The sequence below is a fragment of the Leuresthes tenuis genome, unplaced genomic scaffold, assembly GCF_036924035.1.
Source record: "Leuresthes tenuis unplaced genomic scaffold, fLeuTen1.0.hap1 SCAF_14, whole genome shotgun sequence".
Lineage (NCBI taxonomy): Eukaryota > Metazoa > Chordata > Actinopteri > Atheriniformes > Atherinopsidae > Leuresthes > Leuresthes tenuis.
Genome location: NW_027325368.1, coordinates 8,707,871 through 8,729,534, shown reverse-complemented (window position 1 = coordinate 8,729,534; position 21,664 = coordinate 8,707,871). Strand labels below are relative to the sequence as shown.

At 39.1% G+C, this 21,664-nt stretch overlaps 1 protein-coding gene across 5 annotated transcripts in view; it reads left to right on the top strand.

Moving 5' to 3' along the window:
• Nucleotides 1-21,664, top strand: part of LOC140268285 (collagen alpha-1(XI) chain-like) — a 75,610-nt gene that overhangs the window by 39,961 nt on the left and 13,985 nt on the right. For all 5 annotated transcript variants that reach the window (XM_072363061.1, XM_072363060.1, XM_072363059.1 and 2 more), the window contains exons 23-46: nt 5-58; nt 964-1,008; nt 1,309-1,362; nt 1,448-1,492; nt 1,822-1,875; nt 1,968-2,012; nt 2,850-2,903; nt 2,981-3,088; nt 3,208-3,261; nt 5,410-5,463; nt 6,308-6,352; nt 6,526-6,579; nt 6,796-6,840; nt 7,162-7,215; nt 7,324-7,377; nt 8,738-8,791; nt 8,946-9,053; nt 9,575-9,664; nt 12,140-12,193; nt 15,737-15,844; nt 15,924-16,031; nt 16,928-16,981; nt 17,381-17,434; nt 20,661-20,768. In XM_072363061.1, the coding sequence (XP_072219162.1) occupies nt 5-58; nt 964-1,008; nt 1,309-1,362; nt 1,448-1,492; nt 1,822-1,875; nt 1,968-2,012; nt 2,850-2,903; nt 2,981-3,088; nt 3,208-3,261; nt 5,410-5,463; nt 6,308-6,352; nt 6,526-6,579; nt 6,796-6,840; nt 7,162-7,215; nt 7,324-7,377; nt 8,738-8,791; nt 8,946-9,053; nt 9,575-9,664; nt 12,140-12,193; nt 15,737-15,844; nt 15,924-16,031; nt 16,928-16,981; nt 17,381-17,434; nt 20,661-20,768 (1,557 nt within the window). The remainder of the gene's footprint in view (nt 1-4; nt 59-963; nt 1,009-1,308; nt 1,363-1,447; nt 1,493-1,821; nt 1,876-1,967; nt 2,013-2,849; nt 2,904-2,980; nt 3,089-3,207; nt 3,262-5,409; nt 5,464-6,307; nt 6,353-6,525; nt 6,580-6,795; nt 6,841-7,161; nt 7,216-7,323; nt 7,378-8,737; nt 8,792-8,945; nt 9,054-9,574; nt 9,665-12,139; nt 12,194-15,736; nt 15,845-15,923; nt 16,032-16,927; nt 16,982-17,380; nt 17,435-20,660; nt 20,769-21,664) is intronic.

Here is a 21,664-nt window from a genome sequence, read left to right as displayed (position 1 = left end):
AAAGGGTCCACAAGGAGAGTCAGGGCCTCCTGGGCAACAGGGCCTGCCTGGTCCACATGTAAGTTTTATCTGTGTATCGACCTCTCTGTTCCAGTTTTTGTTTGATGTCTCTGCCCTTCTTGTTGTGTCTCGTACAGTACTTTTTCTGACTCTCTCTCCTCCACCCCTTGCCTATGTGTCCTCATACTTTCTTGTGCTCCTGTTTTCTGCATCAAAGCTCCATAGACATAGTTTTCTTATACTTTCCCTATGTTCTCCCCTCCCTTTTTGTTCTTCATTTCTTAAGCCGCGCTCTATCACAAAACTCCCATAGAAAAGAGCAAAAAATCATTCTAAGTAATTAAAAAAGGGTCCATCATCAGTATATATCCATGACAACAGAGAAAAAAGAACATTTCTGTCCTGCTGACATTTGTGTCAGTCTATATATATTTCCACTCGGTCTGCTTATTTTGTCCGGTTAGTGGCAAAATATTCAATTTTTGTATCAAGCTTAGTACAAAGCACTTCTGATATCTTAGTCAGAGCTAAATTGCCATTGCCAGGTTAGAGTTTCACTTCTGCTGATACTCACAGTGTGAACAGGATGGCATCATTCCCCTGGAAAGAATAAGCAGGAACCCGTCCCGATGAACCTGTCCAAGGTTGAATAAATAACTCATACATTGTAGGTATACCTGGCCAAAGCCACATAAAATAACACAGCCTGGGTATTTTATTTTTAACAAAGATCTGTTTTTAAAGTGACTAATAATAAACCTTCTTTGCACAACTAAATAAATGGATCTGAACTTATCTAAATAGGTTTGAACTCTTGAAAGCAGAAAGTGATTTAATTAAAAAACAATCAAATTACTAACAATAGTTATAGGCCTTCCCAAACTGACCTGACAAGTATTCTTATACCAAAAAGGTGCCACATCTTTTTGCTGTCATCACAGTTCTGTGTCCTCTGTCTTTCAGGGTCTTGTTGGTCCTCAAGGTCCAATTGGGCCTCCTGGTGAAAAAGTAAGTGAAAGGGGAAGCCGAACACTCTTGTAGCCCTCCCCCACATGTCTGCAGCTCAGATAAGTGCATGTTTCAGTCAAGACTTCATAAGTGATTTTGCAGATTTGTGGCTGTGAGCGTTAGGCCTTAACTAGCTTCTCTGAAGTCAGAATTGCATAGAAAATGCACACATCATAAGCATAAGCTGTGACTTTGTCAAACGGAAAGCATTTTCATTGTGGTTTTGAGAATATATGTCAATCTTTTGAACATATACCTCCCTGTGTGACTGTCTGTCTATATTTATTGCTTTCTTTGTAGGGACCTCAAGGGAAACAAGGTCTGGCTGGACTTGCCGGTGCTGATGGTCCTCCTGTAAGTATCCCATCTGATGTCTTTTTATCATTTCTGTCATTCTGAAATAACCCAAGATTGTGATTTGTAAAATCTGATTTTATAGGGTCATCCAGGCAAAGAGGGTCCTTCAGGCGAGAAAGGAACAGCTGTAAGTTGAATTTTATTATTTGGTTTAAATAGATTTTACAATCAAGTATCTATTTAGATATTCAGCTAGTTTCATCAAAAGTGGCACAACCCAGGGTAAACCATGAGTCGGGCCAAGGTTTAAAGTTACCACAAAATGTATACACTATCCGGCAAAATTAATGGAAATACACTGCACTGACCTACATATCTTGGTGGGTGACAAATGACTTGTTCTTATATGATAAACATGGCACCCATGTAAAGCAAATCGTGGCTTGTAGTTAGAAGGCATTCACAAAGTGGTTAAAAAGGGTTTCAAGTATTTTTCTTTTTTCTTCTTAATTGCAGGGGTTTCCTGGTCCTATGGGATCCATCGGCTATCCTGGGCCTCGTGGTGTTAAAGTAAAAGCAACAGAAGTCGCTGTGATGCTGCAACAAAATTACTCTCCATTGTCTGCGCATTTCATTCTGACTGTTTTTTTCTCTCTCTCCAGGGTGCCGAAGGAATTAGAGGCCTTAAAGGTGACAGAGGAGAAAAGGTATAAACCTCTCAATCTCATGTTTTTTCCCTTAGCGTGGTTGACAGATGTCAGTTCTCTAGAAATGGGCAAATTTGAGCTGTAATTCCTTCTCAAATGAGCCTTTCTTTGAATCTGGCAAGTGGAAAAACTCTTAAAGGCCCTTCAGGCTGGCAGTTAAGCACTCATGCCTCTGAGATGAAATGGAGTGTGGAGCATTAAACTGGAATTAAGTTGTTTTGTGGGGCAGTTTCAGTGAAGATTGATCTATTGCCTTTGTTTTGTCAGATGGAATTGGTTGGCCATTGCTTGTTTGCCAGCTCTGTGTAGCGTTGTATCTGTATTGTCAGGAAATTAAGGCTCCTCAGAGAGCTAGAATAAATATACCAAATGTTTTTTAAAAACTGATTCTACTTTGACACATCATCTCAGGTCAGATCAGCTTAGACAAGTTGTAAACTAGGCACGAGCTAAAAAGGTTCAGTGTATAATGTATTTTCTGTTTGAGTGACGTAATTTTTATGAAAATGTAGAGAAAATAAAAAACAAAAATGAGAAACATTTGAAAATTGCATTCTCAGTGTTTACCACCAGGTGTCAGCAGAGTGACGCAGCTGTGAAAAGACTGAGAGGCAATTCTTCAAAACCTCTTGTATTATTGAAGCTTAATTAAAATTAACACTAGATGTCAGTATTGTATAAAACAATTTTTCGATAGTACACCAAAACCTCCATGATAAACTCAGTGAGACCAAGTTTAGATGTAATAACAGAAATGAGATGTGAAATATATTTCAGAAATTTGTCAGTTTTGTATTTCATGCTCTCAACTAAAAATAATGGTACTTTCACCTTCAGGGAGAGGATGGATTCCCTGGCTTCAAAGGTGACATGGGCATCAAAGGTGACAAGGTGGGTCATCCTCCTTTAAAGAGAAAGCTGAGGTTTTCAGTTGCAGATCGATATCACATTTGTTTCTCTGCGTGCAGGGTGAAGGCGGCGTTCACGGACCTCGAGGAGAGGATGGTCCAGAGGGTCCCAAGGGCAAGTCAGGACCCAATGGAGAAGCTGGTCCCATAGGTTCAGCAGGAGAGAAGGTAAATAAAGACCATACATCATCTGAATTGACAAATGTTGCCGGTTTCTGGTGGCACAAGATGAATTTAACGCTTCTCTTTTGTTTAATACGATTTATAATACCTTTTTTTTCATTTAGGGAAAACTTGGAGTCCCTGGATTGCCTGGGTACCCTGGGAGACAAGGCCCCAAGGTGTGTGACGAGAGTTTAATCTTGTCTCCTGACTATGCAATCTGATATCTGAGCCAACTGTCTCAGTCAAGGGACAAAATTTTGTCCATCAAAATCCACCTAATTCTAAATTTACACTCACACCCCTTTCTAAAGTCTGCTGACTAACCCTTAGACCCACAAACACTAACCCAAGCAGATACCTATTGCACACACTCCATCTTCCCTCTTACACTCCAGGCATTATCTAAGAGTCTGGCAGTCCTTTGCTGTAATGCTGTCCATTTTGCCACAGCTCCACTATCAGGATGTGCTGCTGCAGCTGGTTCCTCTCTGCTGCTGTCAGCACTGACATCTTGGCACTGATATGACCTACTCTCACAACAACCAGTTAGGCTCCCGCTCTGCCTGTCAATGTCAGCAAAACCTAAATTGAGGGTGTCCTACAAATTATTAAGTGGGGGAGATTAAAAAAGATGGGTAACGTTTTTGTTCCAGTAATCCCATGGATTTGTTATAAACTGTTTATTGTGGGTTTTTTTCTCATTTCCTTGAACGTATACTTAGTTTTTTAGTAGAAATATTTAGAAATTTAGTCTGTATACCAGATATTCATTAAAAGTAGTGCTGTAAGAACTGTTCGTTTGGAAACAAAGAAAGGTTGCCTTCAGGGGTTCCCCAGTGGAGTCATCCAAGACCAAAATCTTCCTTTTAGAATTTAGATGCTTCTAAAAACACGTTTTAGGTGAGACTGTAAAGGCAAGTATAAAGAGTTCTACATGTTCCTCCTTTTTTGCCTCAATACAAAGAGTTTTTTCATGTAAGAAATTTCCTGAATTTGAAAATTGTGACACCCTATCTAAATTCAAAGAGTGTGTGTGTGAAGCATTTTGTTGAACTTGAATGGTTTTATTACCCACGAGTCAAAAACCTTTGTAGATATAAGGGAGATTAACTTTTTGCTATGCAAAATAGGACCAAACAAAGCCAATGGTTCAACTTCAAAGTACCATCAATGTTATAAAATGTCACAATGTCCTCATGTGTGGCTTCAGGGTCAAAGTTTTGGCCCAGCAGCAGCCGTTATTCCCCCTTAATCAGCCTGCCCACAAATCCCTCCACTGACTGTGTTTTTTGGCTGCTGCACCCCATCACTCTCTGTTAACAGCTTTCCCACATCGTTAATTCTCAGTGCCATTTGCAAAAAGCTTCAGCGGACTGTCTTATCTCTGTGGCACAAGTCATGCTTGTCCAGTACCAGCTCTCCTTTCAGTTTATGGTAACTGCACCTCTGTGAAAAACAAATTCAGAAGCATAGATCTCCCTTTCCTGTTGTCTGCACATTGTTTTGCTGTTTACCTCTTGCAATTCTGCTCACACCACTTTGTTGTGGTGTCCTTGCTTATGCTGCACAGTAATATGGTTAATATGCATATGCACATGAACAGTAATGAGCAATGTAGATGGGCACTGCATCAGAAAATGTTTTAAACTGAAAACAGTGAGATATGCACATGACCTTGGTTCACAAACAAGGCATAGACATATTTAACTTAGAATGGCTGATGCTACCCATTTCTGCATAAAGTCAGACTGTGTCTGTAAGCTCTTGGTACTCTTAGCCAACAGTGATTACCTTCCTAGTATTTGTTTGACTGGCACGATCACCACTATCAGAGAGCACAGCCTGCAAAATCCCAGTGACTAAATTGCTGATGGGTATCAAAGGGGATCCACTGTTTTTCTGTCCTTTGTCTCTATTTACTCTCGTAGTCTTTTTTATCTTCCCTTTTTGGCTCTTCCCTGTGCTAACAGCCTAACACTTGTATCAGTCCGTGTCAGTAAGTGACAAAAAGACTTTCCTTTTGATCTCCATTGAAGGTGCTCTTTTTTCTAAGGGAAACCTCAAATCAGAACCTGTAGCCCTATGATAACAATCTCCCCAAGTTGCATGACAGTCTTTTCTATGTAAAGCCTTCACATTGTCTACGTTAATAAGCCTTTTTTCCAGACAGTTCAAAAGGAATCCTACTATTTCCTCCTGAGTCTCAGTGACATGTGGGCCGTTGTCATCTATCATTTTATACTCCCACTACTTATATTTCACTACTTTTAATGTATTTTTCACCTATGTTTCCCTTTTCCAATTTTTCTTTACTTACCTTGCAGGGCTCCAACGGTTTCCCAGGATTCCCTGGGGCAAACGGCGAAAAAGGAGCAAGGGTGAGCAAGTTTCTTTGAACAGCAAACACTTTCAATCACTGAGAGCTTTCCTACTGATCAAAAAAAAAGTAAAATTAGATAGTTTGCATATCAAAACACAGCTTGTTCAGCACAACGTCGAGGTCTTAGAGACACGAAACTCAACTTTGACAGAGAAAGATCATTTTAAGTATTCTTCTAAAATCTGCTTTGTGCAAAGTTACAATATGCATAATTCAACGTGCTTTTCTGTGATTGCAAACAGGTGAGTGACATTGTGGAGATCACCATTTTCAAACCTTGCTTGTAAATTAACTACACAACAGAAGTACATGAACAAAAAATGCAAAATTAGGCATTTGTAGGATTTTTCTCTTCAAAACCAAGATACATATTTTGTCTGTGTGTATATATATTTATATGTAGCTTTTGAAGGAGGACTGCAAACTGACTTGAGTGGCCTGAGGAAAAAGGGTTACAGATGAAGAGATGAGAGTGAGGGCTGTTGAATGATGGGGGTTGTTATTGACAAGACAAGCTCGTCTGCGCTCTCAGACATTGAGAAGCAGACACGCCTGGCCTCAGAACTGACAGGTAGTTGTATCTGTCAGGTGCCTGCGGGTAACCACTTACCACAGAAATTTGATTATTTATTTGTGTCCAAAAACGCTCAGATGGTTCTATTTCATCCCTGACACTGACTCCCTCTGCACTTGCTGCTGTCTGATGTCGAAGTATATTTGGAATTCTAAAACTTGCTCGACTGTAACTTCTGGAAAAAGAATTCAGAAAGTGCCAACACTGGGTGGTAGTACAAAGTATGTTTTCTGTCCTAAATGAAAGCTTTTGTCTTCTTTTTTCTCAGGGAATTGCTGGCAAATCAGGCCCTAGAGGGCAACGTGGCCCAACGGTAAGAAAAAAAACATTTAGTTTTGAAATGAAAATATCATCCCTTCTGAGTTTTGGGTGGGAAGTTTTAGAGAGGCAGAGATGACTAAAGACACTGATTATTGAGCCTTTGTACAGCTACGTCCTCTGTTGTTACTATGTTTTGCTTTACTGCTCTACACTTTTTTTATAAAGGGTCCACGAGGAGGACGAGGCGCAAGAGGACCAACAGGAAAACCAGGTGCAAAGGTGAGAGCCAAGGCCGAATATATTCTGGGAGCAGTCATTAAGAATGTGTCTTCATGTTTATTATCACAGTAGTCACATTTTTCCATCATGTAGAAATATAAATGTGCATGTGACTTGCTGTGTAACCTGAGTATCGGAACTTTGCATTCATTTTAATCACGTTTCCAAGTCTGACACTTGTGACAAAGCTCACATTTCTCTGTGCTTTCTCCTCAGGGCACCTCAGGCAATGATGGACCTCCCGGCCCACCAGGAGAGCGGGTTAGTATTGGATTTTGTTTGATCAGTATTGTGTTTTTTTTCCTTTTTTACATAGAATTATGGCAAAATGAGTTTCAGCTTTTTGTCGCATCAATTTCAAAGTGTACCAGCTGCTGGTCCCATCAGTCAACTAGTCTCTGATCACCAATCAAAAATTATTTGTTTAATTGTCTTTAAGACACCTTATTTATGTTTAAAAAACCCTACATTATTTTTTAATCACAACGGTAATAAAGGGGAATTTGCCAACTTATTTCACACTAAATTGCGATGATATGTTCCGCCTCTTATCCTCTCTTCTTTCTGTTCTTTCCATTTAAGGGACCTCAAGGGCCACAGGGACCCGTTGGCTTCCCCGGACCCAAAGGACCTAATGTAAGTAGCTCCTGTCAAACTGTGAGCTGGCCTCATCCACATATTCGTACGCTTTTCAAATATTAATTTCAAATGTTCTCTTTTCTTCTTCCACCTGTTCACCCTCAGGGACCACCAGGGAAAGATGGGCTGCCCGGTCATCCTGGACAAAGGGGAGAGACGGTGAGTTTTGTCATGCCATCTGGACCCGAGACATCATTTGTTTTGGTCTCTCAGAGACCTGTTGTAACCGCATTTCAACAACAAAAATAGTATTTTGTATTTTATGCTTTGTGTTTTTATAATTACTCATTTGCAACAAAACTGTAAGATAAGATTTGTGTACTACTACAAAGTATTGTCCAAGTGTTGTTGACTTATTTTTTTGCTGAAAACACTAATCCAGTCAACGTCTCTATTAAACAGCAGAAATGCTGAATGATTGAAGAGGACAAGTGAAGTAGGATGAAACTGTGTTCTTGTGGCAAAATTGAAGTAGAGGAAATAGAAAATGCTTTGTGGACAAGGCAATGTTGTTAATGGCAACAGATTTTATCAAAGATTATTCTGTATTCTGTTACCTTCCTGTATATCAACCTGCCTAAATACAGACCTGAAGCATGAGATTTATGCTCTGCATTACATGTTCTGTAAGGTTTTGTAAGGAGTAGTTACCAGTTACCAGAATAAGTTGCTTCCTATGACAATTAAAAATGTATGGAGGTGAGAAAAACAGTAATTTCAGTTTACGATTCAATGTCACTATATCTGGATTACAAGTTAACTAACATAAAACAAGAAAGTTGTGTTTTTCTGATAACCGATTGCTTTACATTTTTGTCTCCATATTTTTGAACAGCTGCTGGCTGAAGCAGAGAGATGAGAATTAGGACCGATTGTTTCAGCCTAAAATGTTTCATTTTGCCACATCATTTCTAAAAAATGGATGAATAGATAAGGGGGAAAAGTAAAGCTTTTATTTCAATGAAATTACAGCAAAGTAATCCAAAGCAGATGGATAGATAAATATTTTTTTGTGGCTCAAACTCTGAATCAAACCAAAACAACAAGCACCAAATTGAAAACATAATTGCAGAGAAAACTGACAGATTCTAACAGCAATGGCAAATTTGAAAGTAGATGCAGGAAAAGGCCATTTGTCACTTTTTGTTTACCTTGTTATACTGAAAAGGTTTATTTGGTTTGTGTGTAATTCAGTGATTTATCAAATTTGCAGGAAAGCTGGAATAATTTCACAGAATTCTGTGGGTTTGTTTAAATTTGTAATAATTGTTGATTGTTTTCACAACTTCCCATTATCCTGGAATAACTCACCATACTTACCGCTCTGTTACCACAACTGCAGCAAACAAAAATGAACATTTATGCAGTGACTGACTGTAGAGTTATAGACCCTCCCCAACAGCCATGGTAACCATTTTGGCGAGTGAAATCAGCTGTACATGTTGTACTTTGTACATATTTTACAGCTTCTAACAAAGAACTATGTCGCAGTCAACCAAATCTCTGTTTTCCTCTTCAGGGCTTCCAAGGAAAGACTGGACCTCCAGGACCTGGAGGGGTGGTTGGGCCTCAGGTATAAAGATATACTTACCATAATTGTTATGATATTCATCCAAAATTTGTGTCCATGTACATGTTTGCTCATAGAGTGTTCAAAATGCATCTAATGGTCTTGAAAATAATTCAAATTTTGGAAGTTTACAGGTGATCTTTTTTTTTTTTTGTAGGGACCAACTGGAGAGACAGGACCAAGTGGAGAGCGGGGACATCCAGGATCCCCTGGTCCACCAGGAGAGCAAGGTCTACCTGGAGCTGCTGGAAAAGAGGGTGGAAAGGTGAAGTAAAATGCATGTTCAATGTTGATTAAATCAAAACCTGCTCATGTAGCTTATTTTCATGCTATAATTTCATGAAGGTTATTTAGTTTTTTTGTCTTTGTAAGTAGCTATAATTGTTTCCTCTGCACTTGTACAATCGATAACTCTGATTTGTATAATGGAACTTATACCAGAATACATAATTGTTATTTAAGTGTTTTGACTATTTTTCAGTTTTAACAAAATTACACATTAATGTTGAGAATGAAAGTGATCAAAAGAAGACAAATCTTTGTGACTTACAAGTGTCAGACAGTTTAGGAAAAATAATAATTACCTATGTTCCTTTAGTTTAATATCTGAGGAATGCACTTCTTTATTTTGTTATTACCCCTTAATCAATTGCCATTGTTTCCACATTAGAGAGTATTTAAACTAATACTAAACAAATCAATTTTACTATTTCACTCTGTTCTCACAGATTCGTGGTGATGAGTAGCTGATGTAATTTATTAGGATTATTCTCTCTTCCTCTGTAGGGCGATCCAGGTCTTCAGGGTCCCTCTGGCAAGGTGGGACCTGCAGGCCTGAGGGGTTTCCAAGGAGCGAGAGGTCTTCCAGGGGCTATGGTAACATACTTACCACCTTCATGATAAATACTTGTGCAAACATCCTCACATATGCCCACAGAAGTGTGTTATCCCACATCCTGAGCATGCACCCAGCTGATTTTAGCTCTAAACCCCAATTACCAGGCTAACAACCTGCTGTTAAACCAAATGTCAGGCTTGGCAATGGACTGGACTAAAATTTGCAGGATTGGCTTACATAGGACTAATAGAGGACTAAGCCAGGTGCAATATTGACACGTTTTTCTCACTAATATCAGCAGTTTTATGGTAAGTTGTTGCTAATATGTCTTTGGGAAAGCATTTCTGTCATTAGAATATCACTCCAGTCAGTTGCCTGCATTTTAGACCCGTGTTTCTTTTTCCTCATTAAAAGTTATTCTGGTGAACGATCCTTTCTTTTGGGGAGACTTGTTTTTGCTTTCAAACAAAGAATGAGTCAGAGTCTCTTGATTCCAATTCAAACCCACAATGTTGTGACTACATCGCATGCACACTAGCCTGCTGAGAGGTCTGTGTTATTTCTCAGGAGTGGGTGTAAGTTTAGAAAAAGTTCAAGGTGAGAGCGGATGGCTATTAGAGGCTGACTGAGGATTAGCTTGAGGGAATGTGGCTAGAACTCATTTCAAGGCTGGCCATTAGGAGAGTGCACGACAGCACTGGCCAGACTTATTACAACCATTGTGTGTGTCCCATGTGCACAGAGTGATGGTTTTCGTTTCATAACGGAAGCACACATGCTATATGTAACCAAACACTCACATGTTCCCTCTCTCTATTGAAGTGATCCCACCCAGGAGCACATAAATACAGTTATACAATATTTAAGCCTTGGCACCTGTTGTAGGACTGAAAACAAGTGGAAATTTCAATGTTTAAAGAGTGTAAGTGCAAATGCAAATCTTTTTAGGCATACACACACACAACAAACACTCTTTATCTCAGTCTTGAGGAAAGACACAGTGGCTATATATGAGCCAATACCCAACTTTTTATGTGTCCAGCAAAGAAAGATGCTTCTAGTCTCTTAATGCACTGTAGAGAAATGTGAAAGCCAGAGAGGTGGAGGGTCTGCTTGGCAGCCTATGCACCCCCTGGCTCTGTTGGAATCTGTAAATTAGTTATTATAATAAAAGTCTTTACCGCCTCTGGTGAGCTGTGTTTTCCATATACAGTCTCAGCCTCTTTATCCTGTGATTTAGTGTTGTCGTTGCCATTCAAAGATTGGGAACTTGAGGAGATGACAAGGGGGCAGAAATAGATGGACTATACCTTAGCTTGTAACTCAGTGGGCTTCGGAACCTTGCCATCTCTTCTCTTTTTTCATTTCCTTTGAAGCTCATTTAATGACTCCCATTGCATCAATAATATAAATACGCCTACAGATTAGACCAAATCATAACTTATTAAATAACAGACTTTCTTTTCTTGGATGGAGAACTTAGCTGCAGACTAATTAAATGTTTTGAAAACTTGCATTTTCATAAATGAGCATTCATTTTCCTTGTTACAACATTAACATTTTTAAACAGAGTAAAGCAGTATTGCCCATTATGACACACACCGATGTCACTTCCAAAGTGGAGTTGTGTAGTTGGAATCAGATTCTCAGGAGACATCCATCTGCTCTTGAAATAGATCAGACAATCAAATTTCATCTCATGTCTTAACAATTTCCCTTGACATTATCAAAGGACGAGTAGTCGGTGTCTTACCAACAGTAGTCAAACTGCTCTTGCTTTGATGAGTCAGAAGCTTCCCTGCCAGGTGAGCCAAAACTAAAATCTGCCCAGAATGGGGGCTCCAGAAGAGCAATTTTTTTCACAACCTAGAATTACTCAAACCTAAAACAGTTCATCTTGGTTCAAACAAGAGGTACATTGTGGATATTTATACTATGCCACTTCTGAAAAGACAGTTGTTTTCATTTTCTCAACAGCTATGGAATTCATAGCTTCTTTTTGAGTGCTCTGATGATGAAATTTAGCTTTTCTTGTGTCCCCCATCTGAGTAGCCTTTAGTGCTAGCTCATTCGAAAGGAAACCATCTGTTTCTCAGAGAGCACTCTGACCACTGTCTACACCAAGCAAGACACTAACTGCTCAAAAGTACCACACAGAACCCCACTTTATGATTATTATCCAGAATTTTATCAGAATAGTTTTTATCTCGTCTGCTCATTGCATAGAAATTAGATTTTTTCATTTTATAAGATTAGATTATGAGATTAGAGATTAGATTATGAATTATATTTTACCACACTGACAGGTACTCTTTGCCTTTCTGGATACAAACCCTCCACATATACACCCTCACACACAGGTGTGCACACATATCTACACACAAACATGTATGGGCATGCTCATGTGCTTGCATGGGGTATTTAAAGGGCCATTTGACAGCTGCTCTTTGAATAGCATTAAGTGGCGGCCCACAGTGGGAGATATCTAATAATCTCCTGTTCTCTGCTTTCAGGGTCCAGCTGGCTTAAAGGGAGGAGAAGGACCTCAGGGTCCACCTGGCCCCATTGTAAGTAGCCTGTTACTATGGTAACCTCATCTCTCTATCTACAGAGATTTCAATGAAAAGTGACTTGTGCATTTGGAAAATGGAGCTGCACATGCTGTGCACAGCTCCACTCTCTGGTCATTTAGCAGCACATACAACGGAAACTGCAGTTTAGAAAGTGACACGACAGAGTGACTGAAGTCAATCAAAAGTATAAATCTGCAATATTAACTCTCAAAACTTTATATAATTTACTATATTAGTAACATCCCATGCTGCAAAACTTTTTGTTTAAACTGATTGTCCGCAAATTGGATCTTGAACTCATGTGAGGTCCAGAATCCGCTAATTGTAGTCAACAGACATTTGTTTTAAGACAGCACTTATATTGAAATTTATTGCTACATTTAAACTACTTTATTGACAAGAGGAAGGTAAACACTTCAGTTTTAGCAATAGGTTTTAGACTGATAAAACTTACAGACTTACAATTATAAAAAAACGCAGTTTGATAAAAGGCATGTGCTACTTGATTTATTGTGTTTTTGCCCACCATTGCTGTGAAACATGGCCTAATCATTGCTTCATTACCAAATCGAAGAACAGCCAGTGTCATCCCTGATGCTTGATTGGCTGCAGATACTTTCCTCTCACTCTTAACAGTTGCTATAGCAACTGTTGTGACATAGATGGAGGTAGTTTGCATTTTGTTTGTCGCTCTTTCCAGATGACTACTACTTTCAGAAAAATATTTTACATAAAGATAATCCCGTTGAATGCAATAAGAATTTGTTGTTCTCTGATTATAGTCAGGTATTTTAATCTAAATCTTATAATTTCCCATGAATCAAAGTACAAGGATTCCCAAGGATGTAATTAGACTGTATATTGCTATGTGTCAAATCAGACCTCCTCTCCTGCCAGAAAAGAAGCAGGCGTGGCAGGGCAATCCACAAAAAAAGGAAACACTTTTTTTTCCATGCCTTTGTCTCCAGCCCCTCTGTTAGCAATATATGCAATGAAAAGCCTCAGAAGCTCTGGTGGAGATTGTGTGCTGAAAGCTGACTGACAGGGAGCTTTGAACTGTCTGACATTTTGTTCAAGCCTTAAACGCAGGCTCCCGATAATTGCCCCATGCTCACCAGTGACAGAGCAACACCCGATTAGATGACAGCGGATATGCAGAGCTGGGATGACAAAGATGATGAAAGTGGGAAGAGGGACGTCCTCTGAATGAGTGAAGCCATTTCCATTGTAAAATGAGATAGTCTTCTTAAATAGGCTAGAAAGTGAGCAATTGCTGGAATACAGGTGATAAACTGTTTTGGTAGTGATTGAAAAAAGAAAATGAAAAAAAAAGAAGCCTGTTTGCTATGCCCACGCACACAAGAGATCTGATATTTTCCTCCATCGATTTCCTGCCAGAGATTGAGCTTCTGTTGTGCTGTGGGAAAGTCTGAGTGCTGTGTGTGTGTGTGTGTGTGTGTGTGTGTGTGTGTGTGTGTGTGTGTGTGTGTGTGTGCGAAAGAGAGAGAGAGATGCTTCTTCATTGTCTTTTTAGAAGCTGTGTGTGTCTCAAAGAGACAGACCAAAAAAGAAAAACAGAAAAAAATAACAGACAGAATGAATGCTGCGGGTTGTGTGCCTGAATATTTTTGTGTTGCAGTTCTGTTTCTAACCAAAGAATTAAATGTGTGGGAGAAAAACATCAGTAAAACAAGGGGAAGGAAAATAGGGAGAAGGAAAGTGAAGTTATCTGACTCAAACGAACTTGTGTGTAGGCCTGTGTGTGTTTTTGTCCTAGTGGGCAGCTTGGACGACAGTTTGGAGCACTGTGAGTTTGTCACCAGCAATGTTGGTCATGAAATAGGCCAGGCATATGAGTGCCAGGTGGCAGCTCACATCAGCAGCAGCTGACACACTGTGTATGTGGCTGCCATAATAACCTTCTGATCAAAAATGTTTATGTGATCTAGACGCCCTACAAAGTGAAGAGCATCCATATTGGAATAGTAAAGAAAAGGGTAATGAAACATGGTGATCCGGGAAAAGGATGGTTTGACCTTCAGGCTTTTACAGAGAAATACAGCTCACTGAAGTCAGAAAATGGTTTGCTCATCAGAGAAGCATCATCTTAGTGAGGCTCTGATGCTGTCACCACCATCGATATACAGTTATATCCTGAAATATGAGGTGCAATTTTGATAATTTTGTCCATGTTTTTCAGTTGATTTGAAATAAAAACAAAAAAATAGCATAAAAAACATTTAGGCTTTTTAACAAGATAGATATTGTATCTATTTAAGTTGAGAATTTATCCCCACCATAAAATGTTGATCTTTTAAGATTACATAAGGTTATGAATCCAGCCATTGCAGCCCAGTTCATTAATCTCCCCTCAAAAATGTGGGGAGTTTTCTCTGCATGCCTTATATCCTGAGTTATTTCCATACTGGTACAGGTCTATTTTACTCCCATCTGTCTAATGAATGCTGCTCCAGAACTGCTCTGGCTATTAATGTGTCTTTCAAAATCTAATTTGGCCCCTCTAATTTGTAGAATTTCGAAAAGATTTGATTCTTGTGGAGGACCTTCTGTATTCAAGTCTGCTCTTTGTGGTATACATGGATAATTACATGCATACCTCCTGCAAAGTGTTCTTTGCGTGGCTGGAAGTTGTGAAGAGATGTTCCTTTGATTATAGAAAGAATCCTGTCACGCTGTCTTCTTCAGACACCCAGGCTCTTTTTATGTTCCTGAGTTGAGCTGTGTTTCCCCCGTGAAAATTGATCAAACTGTTGGTTTAGTTTACGCTGATGTTCATGCTACCTTGGATAGATTGTATTAGCTGCATTAAAGGCTACTTTAACTAAAATGTTGAGGACTGACAACAACAACTTGCTAATGTCACATTTATAATAAAATACTTTGCGTAAATTCTCTCTTTACTTTTTGTCCTTAAAGAAAGTGTAGAGCAATAAAGGGCTGCTAATCCTCAATAATATCCCCAGTTTGGATGTGAATACCCTCGAATTTAGGCTTCAAGTCTGCACTGTAAGCCTTGATTCATCTCTGTGTCTAAATATAGGTTGATAAAAAACTAAAGCTAAAATATTTAGAATTGTACAAGTGTACCTAAATCTACAGTTCTGCTGTTATGTCACAGTTTACATTATTGTTGTCTGGCTCCAAACAGCAATTGCATGAAAGCTGAACAGATGAAAGGTTTAATTTCTTTGTTTTCATACGTTTGGTTGTTGCAAATCAACACATGTACACTGTGTGATGTTAAAGGAATCTGTTCTAGTTGTGTAGGAACAAAATAATTCATTTTCCTGACTGTATATGAAGCTCTTCTCCTTTCCATGTATTTAGGACACTGCAAATCATTGTGGCCGTATTCAGTGGAAACTGTGTTACTTGAATGATTTCCCAAAGCAGCCTTTGTAATGTAGTCAGACTTTTTTATGATTTCCGAAAGCAGTTTGACCTCTTACAGTTAATTCAGGAATTTGACTCTAGTAAGCTTCACTTAATCAACAACTGATGGGTCTTTGGTGACAGGGTTCCCCCGGTGAAAGAGGCCCTGCTGGACCTGGAGGTCCCATTGGCCTGACGGGACGGAATGGCCCACAAGGACCACCTGGCCCTGCTGGAGAAAAAGGAGCTCCTGTGAGTTTTTCTGGCTAAATTATTTAGGCTCAAGTTTTTGCTGTGTCGTCAAAATAATTGTGATCAATGTTATTTGAAGGGAGAGAAAGGTCCCATGGGTCCCGCTGGCCGTGATGGCATTCAAGGTCCTGTTGGTCTTCCTGGTCCAGCTGGTCCTCAAGGTCCCCCTGGAGAGGACGGTGACAAGGTAGAGTAAAAGATCAACACTTGATTTTTGAAGAACCTTTGATGCAGGCATATTTCTTAGAGAATGTGATATAGTCCAAAACAAAAGCATGTAAAGTGCTTGGTGAGTTCTACTCCAGCATCCTTAACTTTTATTTCCTACTTAATGATATCTGAGGACCAATAGAGTCCTCTTAATAAAGAAAAAATTTAAAAAGTTCATGTCTAAAAGTTTCAAAAGTTCTTAGATAAGTATGCTATTTCTTATGAGCATCTACATTACCCATGAAACACTGTGGCTATTTCAGATTCAGACTTGCACTTTTGCCACAACAACATTTTGCAATACTTAACATACAATACACAAATAGAAATTACACCTCATTCCACTCATAAACACATTTGTTTTTTAAATTTCTCTGCTTAGACTCAAGATTGCCTTTGTCAAAAATCCATATCCTTGATAGAAGCGAATCTTGTTCGTGTTTTGTTAACAAAATAAGCATAAAGATTTTTCCAAGTGCCAGTAAATACATACAAAACCAAAACAGCCAGTTGTCCACACACCCTGTTTACCCTTAAGCCAGCAATTACTCCACAACCACAGTTGATATACTGAACCACAGATCTGCATGTTTACATTTGCAATCAGCACACCTCTGCAATCCCAGTCACGTCTTCTATCATCCCTTTTTGTCAGTCATAGTGCCAACGGGGTGAGACGGGGAGCTAATCAATTAATTGCAAACACTCACCCAAGGTCCTTCTGGGCCAATCAAATTAGAATCTGTTGAAAAATAATACTGCCCAATCATGGAAAAGGTGACACTTTAAGACGCCGGACTTTAACTAAACATGGGAGGCAAGAGCTTTTTAAGATGGCGGGATGTGACGGCTGCTGTGTGTGTCGCACCACAGGGAGAAGTTGGCGGACCTGGACAGAAGGGAAGCAAAGGAGACAAGGGTGAACTTGTGAGTCTTTCTCTCCCTGCCTATTTCACTTACATTTTATAATTCAGTTTTATTTCAAGTAATACATTTTGAATTATGATGCAGGTTAACTGAACAAAGACGACTAATGGTAGCAGCTGATTTCTTTTGTGAGCTGAACATACATGTATGAAGAAAGCACTTGACAATAAACTCAGCTGTCTTAAATGGTCTGTAGCTTACATTGAATATTAGCTGAATGGAAGAACACCAGTTCATGTGAAATGGTATTTCATTCTTTTCGGTCAGACATTTTGGGTTATCATGGCCAGCTTTAGTATGCAATAGCTTATACAAAATTCCCTAGCTCAACCCAAACTGCTGGTATGTCATATATTTTCTAAAAGTCAGACTCCGTGACACTGTTCCCTTTGCTTTTAGGGTCCTCCAGGCCCAAGTGGTCTCCAGGGTGTGGTTGGACCTCCCGGTCCAGCTGTAAGTATAACCTCCTTCACTAGAATGTCAAAATTTGCTCATGAAATCTATCACCATACACTTTTACTTTACTTACACTTTTCACTTGGTGAGATCTCACATTCAGGAAACAAACAGTGGCAGTGCATCAGTATTCACTCCATATATTGTTTTTATTTTTTGGTTTCTGAATTTCTAAATCCGACTTTTTCACAACATTTTTTATGCTATAAAAATATCATTGCTGTTCTACAAATATCAGCCCCTGGTTATAATAGTGGCCGTAGGGTAAGAACAGTATGTTTGTCAGATTTGAAATGTTTACTCCATTCAAGGTTTCATGAAGACAGTGAATGTGCAGCTTTTTCATCCATATTTTTAAAAGGAGGAAAAGGCTTCACATAATTTTAAACTAGCTTCTTCCAACACAACATAAGTGTGTGTGATCGTTATATGTTATCAACCAATGCTTCAAAAACAGCTAATTGTATTCTATACATATTTGTGGCTCTAATTTTTGGTTACAGGAACATGAAAACTAGTATAGATTTCCTTGTTTGTGTTTAAAATAATCATTGTTGGTGTTATGATTACTGTAAAACATTCAGGAACCACTGTGCACTACTACTGTTGGATTTTAATGCAAGTTACAACCCAAAACTACAACATTTCCCTAAAAAAATAGCAAGTGTAGAGGCTTTGAAATAATGCTTCCCTTGATCTTTCAGAGTTTTCAAGGTTCCTTCAACTTGACAGGTTTCAAATTATGATTATTCAATATAATCCATGACTTGAACCGGTTGGGTTGGGTTGAGTTGCATCCAATAACGTTTAGCCTCATCTGGCTGATGTTGTGTATTAAAAATGCTGATTAGATAAATTTAAAAAAACTTGGCCCTTGAAGGTTTTTGATTGGAGACCCCCATAAGATGACTTGATTTAGATAATGTGCATCATTTCCCTGATCAGCACATATTAAGTCAGATCCCAGCCAAGTTGGGGACACATTATATGGGCAGCATTGCTCTTTATAGTCTTCTCTGCTGTCCAAAAAGCTTTGGCTGTAGTCCTTTTTCATTTTTAAATCACCATCCTCTCATCATTATAATGCTGCACAACTTTGATTTTGATCACTGCTTTTACTTCAGTTTTTATATAAATACTGAATCACCTGACAGACTTTTATCATTATAGTTGTTAAGACGTCTGTTAGTAAAACACATTTCGCATCCAGTCGTCGATTACACTCCAAAATAGAAATGTGGATTAAATTTGTGACCCTTTGTTTTCAAAATAGTGTCACTAACCAAAATGATGAGCCTGCCAGCTTTCTCGAATAAGCTTGTATTGCACATCTAAGCCCTAAATGAAAATGCTGCAGAACATCCTGCACAATCCATCTCGTTAACACAACAGGGAAAGTCCTGTTTCTACAATAGCTGATGGCCTGAGGGCTACTAACAGCTCATTGCTGTAAATTATAAGGCCTTACAAGCACTTTTGCAAAAATTCAGCATCTGCAGGGCTCTGTGGAGGCTAGAATAGACCTGGTGAGATGGATTGCCATGAGCAGGTAGCGCACCCAAGCTGAATAACAAAGGATTTAACAGTTGTTTGTCCTGGAGAGACGGTCTGCTTATGTGCATTCATGTCTTCAAGGCTGAATCTCGCCTCATGCTGTGTAGTTTCAACATTATCTGCTTGACTTTTATTAGTGCAAGTTCTTATAAATGAACCTGAGTTAAATGTTAGAGTTTGAAGAGAAACTGAATGATTTCAATGCCTTTTCACTCAAGACAACTTTGAAAAGATTTAAAGCCGCTCAACCAGCAGCAATGTTGTCTTCAGGAGGCATTCATACCGTCTTTAGCAGGGCAGTGTTGATCCTCATAAGTGTGTGATAAACATCGGAAAATCCCAGAATTTTCCTGTAAATCTGCAGGAGCAAGACACTATACACTGACCTGTTATGATATTAGCTCTCAGCAAAGCATTTTCTAATTTGAACTCCAGCATCAGTTGAACTATATTTCAACTGTCTTAAGATTGTCTCAAGAGCACTGGGATGCAGTTTTCAGAAAAATGTTTATCAATTCTGCAGAAAATACTTCACTGTACATTTATGAAATTGAAATGGCATTTTGCGACTTGTTGTGCATAAACAACACTGTATTTTCACTGATTAATTGAAACCAAAAGCATCCCTTTGAGGATAAGTGATGAACAGTAACTGACATAGAGCCTTTTGTGGCTGTTAAAAACTGCTTGCCATTGGATCAGGTGTATGTGTGTATGTTCATTAAACACGTTATAAAACAAGATAATTTAGTGATAGTATTATATTTATTTTGCTTTGTAAGAGTGTCTCCAAGCTTAAGTCCATATTGTCTGTGACTTTTTTTTCCAAAGTTATACTCATGTTACCTGTAATCAACTATTATTTCCCTCTAAACTGTTCTAAATTCTGTGCTAGCGCTTGAGGCTGCCTACATGTCCCAGGGCTCAGCCAGAGCTCCTCAAACCCTTTCAAGTGCTGACGCCTGTTTGAAGTTAAAACTCCCAGTCTGTCAGCACTTCACTCTTTCCCAATAGTATCTCCTTTCTGCTCTCTGTAGCTTCATACACCTCTCACTTCACAGAACTCAGCATCTTTTATATACAGTTTATCATAACCCTGTGGCTAGTTCGGTACTATATCCTGCCTTCTCTGATAAGAGTTTCATGGAGGAATGCTACTGTTTCCCCATGGCAGCCCAGCAGGAGGGCATATCATTGGCTTGAGCTGTTGTCTCATCGATGTCCACTTTGACTTCAAGTTCAAATGTCAGTGCTTTTGTCTCCAAAAAAATATGATAGGTTTCACCATACAGCTCGTTTCTACTCTCTAAATGGCCAATGAAAGCAAATTTCTCCTCATTAGTTGACCTTGAGATGGACTGTTGACCTACCCAGGATAAGTACTTGGAAAAACTCTTCTGCTTTCACAACCCTGAGCAAGAGCACAACGTTGTAGAACATTAATGAGTTGCTGTAATTGCTATGAAATGACCCTCAGACTGACCATCCAAGTCCATTCAAAAGCGCCCATTGACTCAAGCTCTATCATGTGAGCTTGGAGACACTCTACAACCTTGAAAATTATAAAGAATAAAAGAGAAAAGAGGGTAAAAGTAGATACAATTGTTTGTGGAATCACATCTGCCAGAGCTTCAGCTAATGAGATTTTGTGAACTTTGACCTCCCACAGGGCAGTGATGGTGAGTCAGGGCCAAGAGGACAGCAGGGTATGTTTGGCCAGAAAGGAGACGAAGGACCCAGAGGGTTCCCAGGGCTACCGGGACCCATCGGATTGCAGGCAAGTCTACATCAAATCTGCAACCTCTAAATGCATGTGTTGATTCCCTATCTCGCAGTCTGTAAGCATGTGACAAGCAGGTCACGTTGAACGTCGCCTCGTGGGTATGCACATAACTTTCCCCTGTCAGAACCATCCAGAGCAGAATGATTTCCTCTGCACAACTTCAGCCTATAACATTTCATCTCCCTTTACATCATTTACATTACATCAAAACAAACCATAATTTATTAATGCCGCCTTGACTCTTAATAGCACTCTGATGAGCTCCTGGGCAAATAATGCTTTTCCCCCTCAAGGACTTTCTCTAGTATAGACAAGTTGTAAAATCCATCAACATTACTTATTTTGCATTTTGCACTTTGCTGTGATGTTAATGGTAGAGGGGGGACTGCCACTGGGTTTTCTCCTCAGACTACATCGATATCCTGCAGTAAACCACAAGCCTGCAGTTCCCCTTAGTCTCAAATAAGGGACAAGTGTGTATTTGATCATATATTTGAATCAATCTACAGCATAAATCCATTGATCTTTTTCAAATATTTCTCACATGAGAGATATTCAAAATGAGATACAAGTTTCAAAATCAAGAGGACCTGGAGAGTCAGGGTTGTGGATAATAGGTTAGAAACACACCTATCCAGCATGTCACCCTATAAAAGTCCACTATAACTCCCAATTATTAGAAACATGGGCTTTGCATGGGAAATATAATGTTGAGAGACATCTGAGGGCTTTTATCAGTAATTGATCCACAAATTTGTTTTCCAGCTCAACCCACATTGATCTATATTTCTCTTATTTTTAATGGCAGTAGTTCATTGATTTTATTTTGAATCATCAAAGAAACAACAACACATTTGTCGGTCTGCAAATAAAAGCATCATAAATTAACC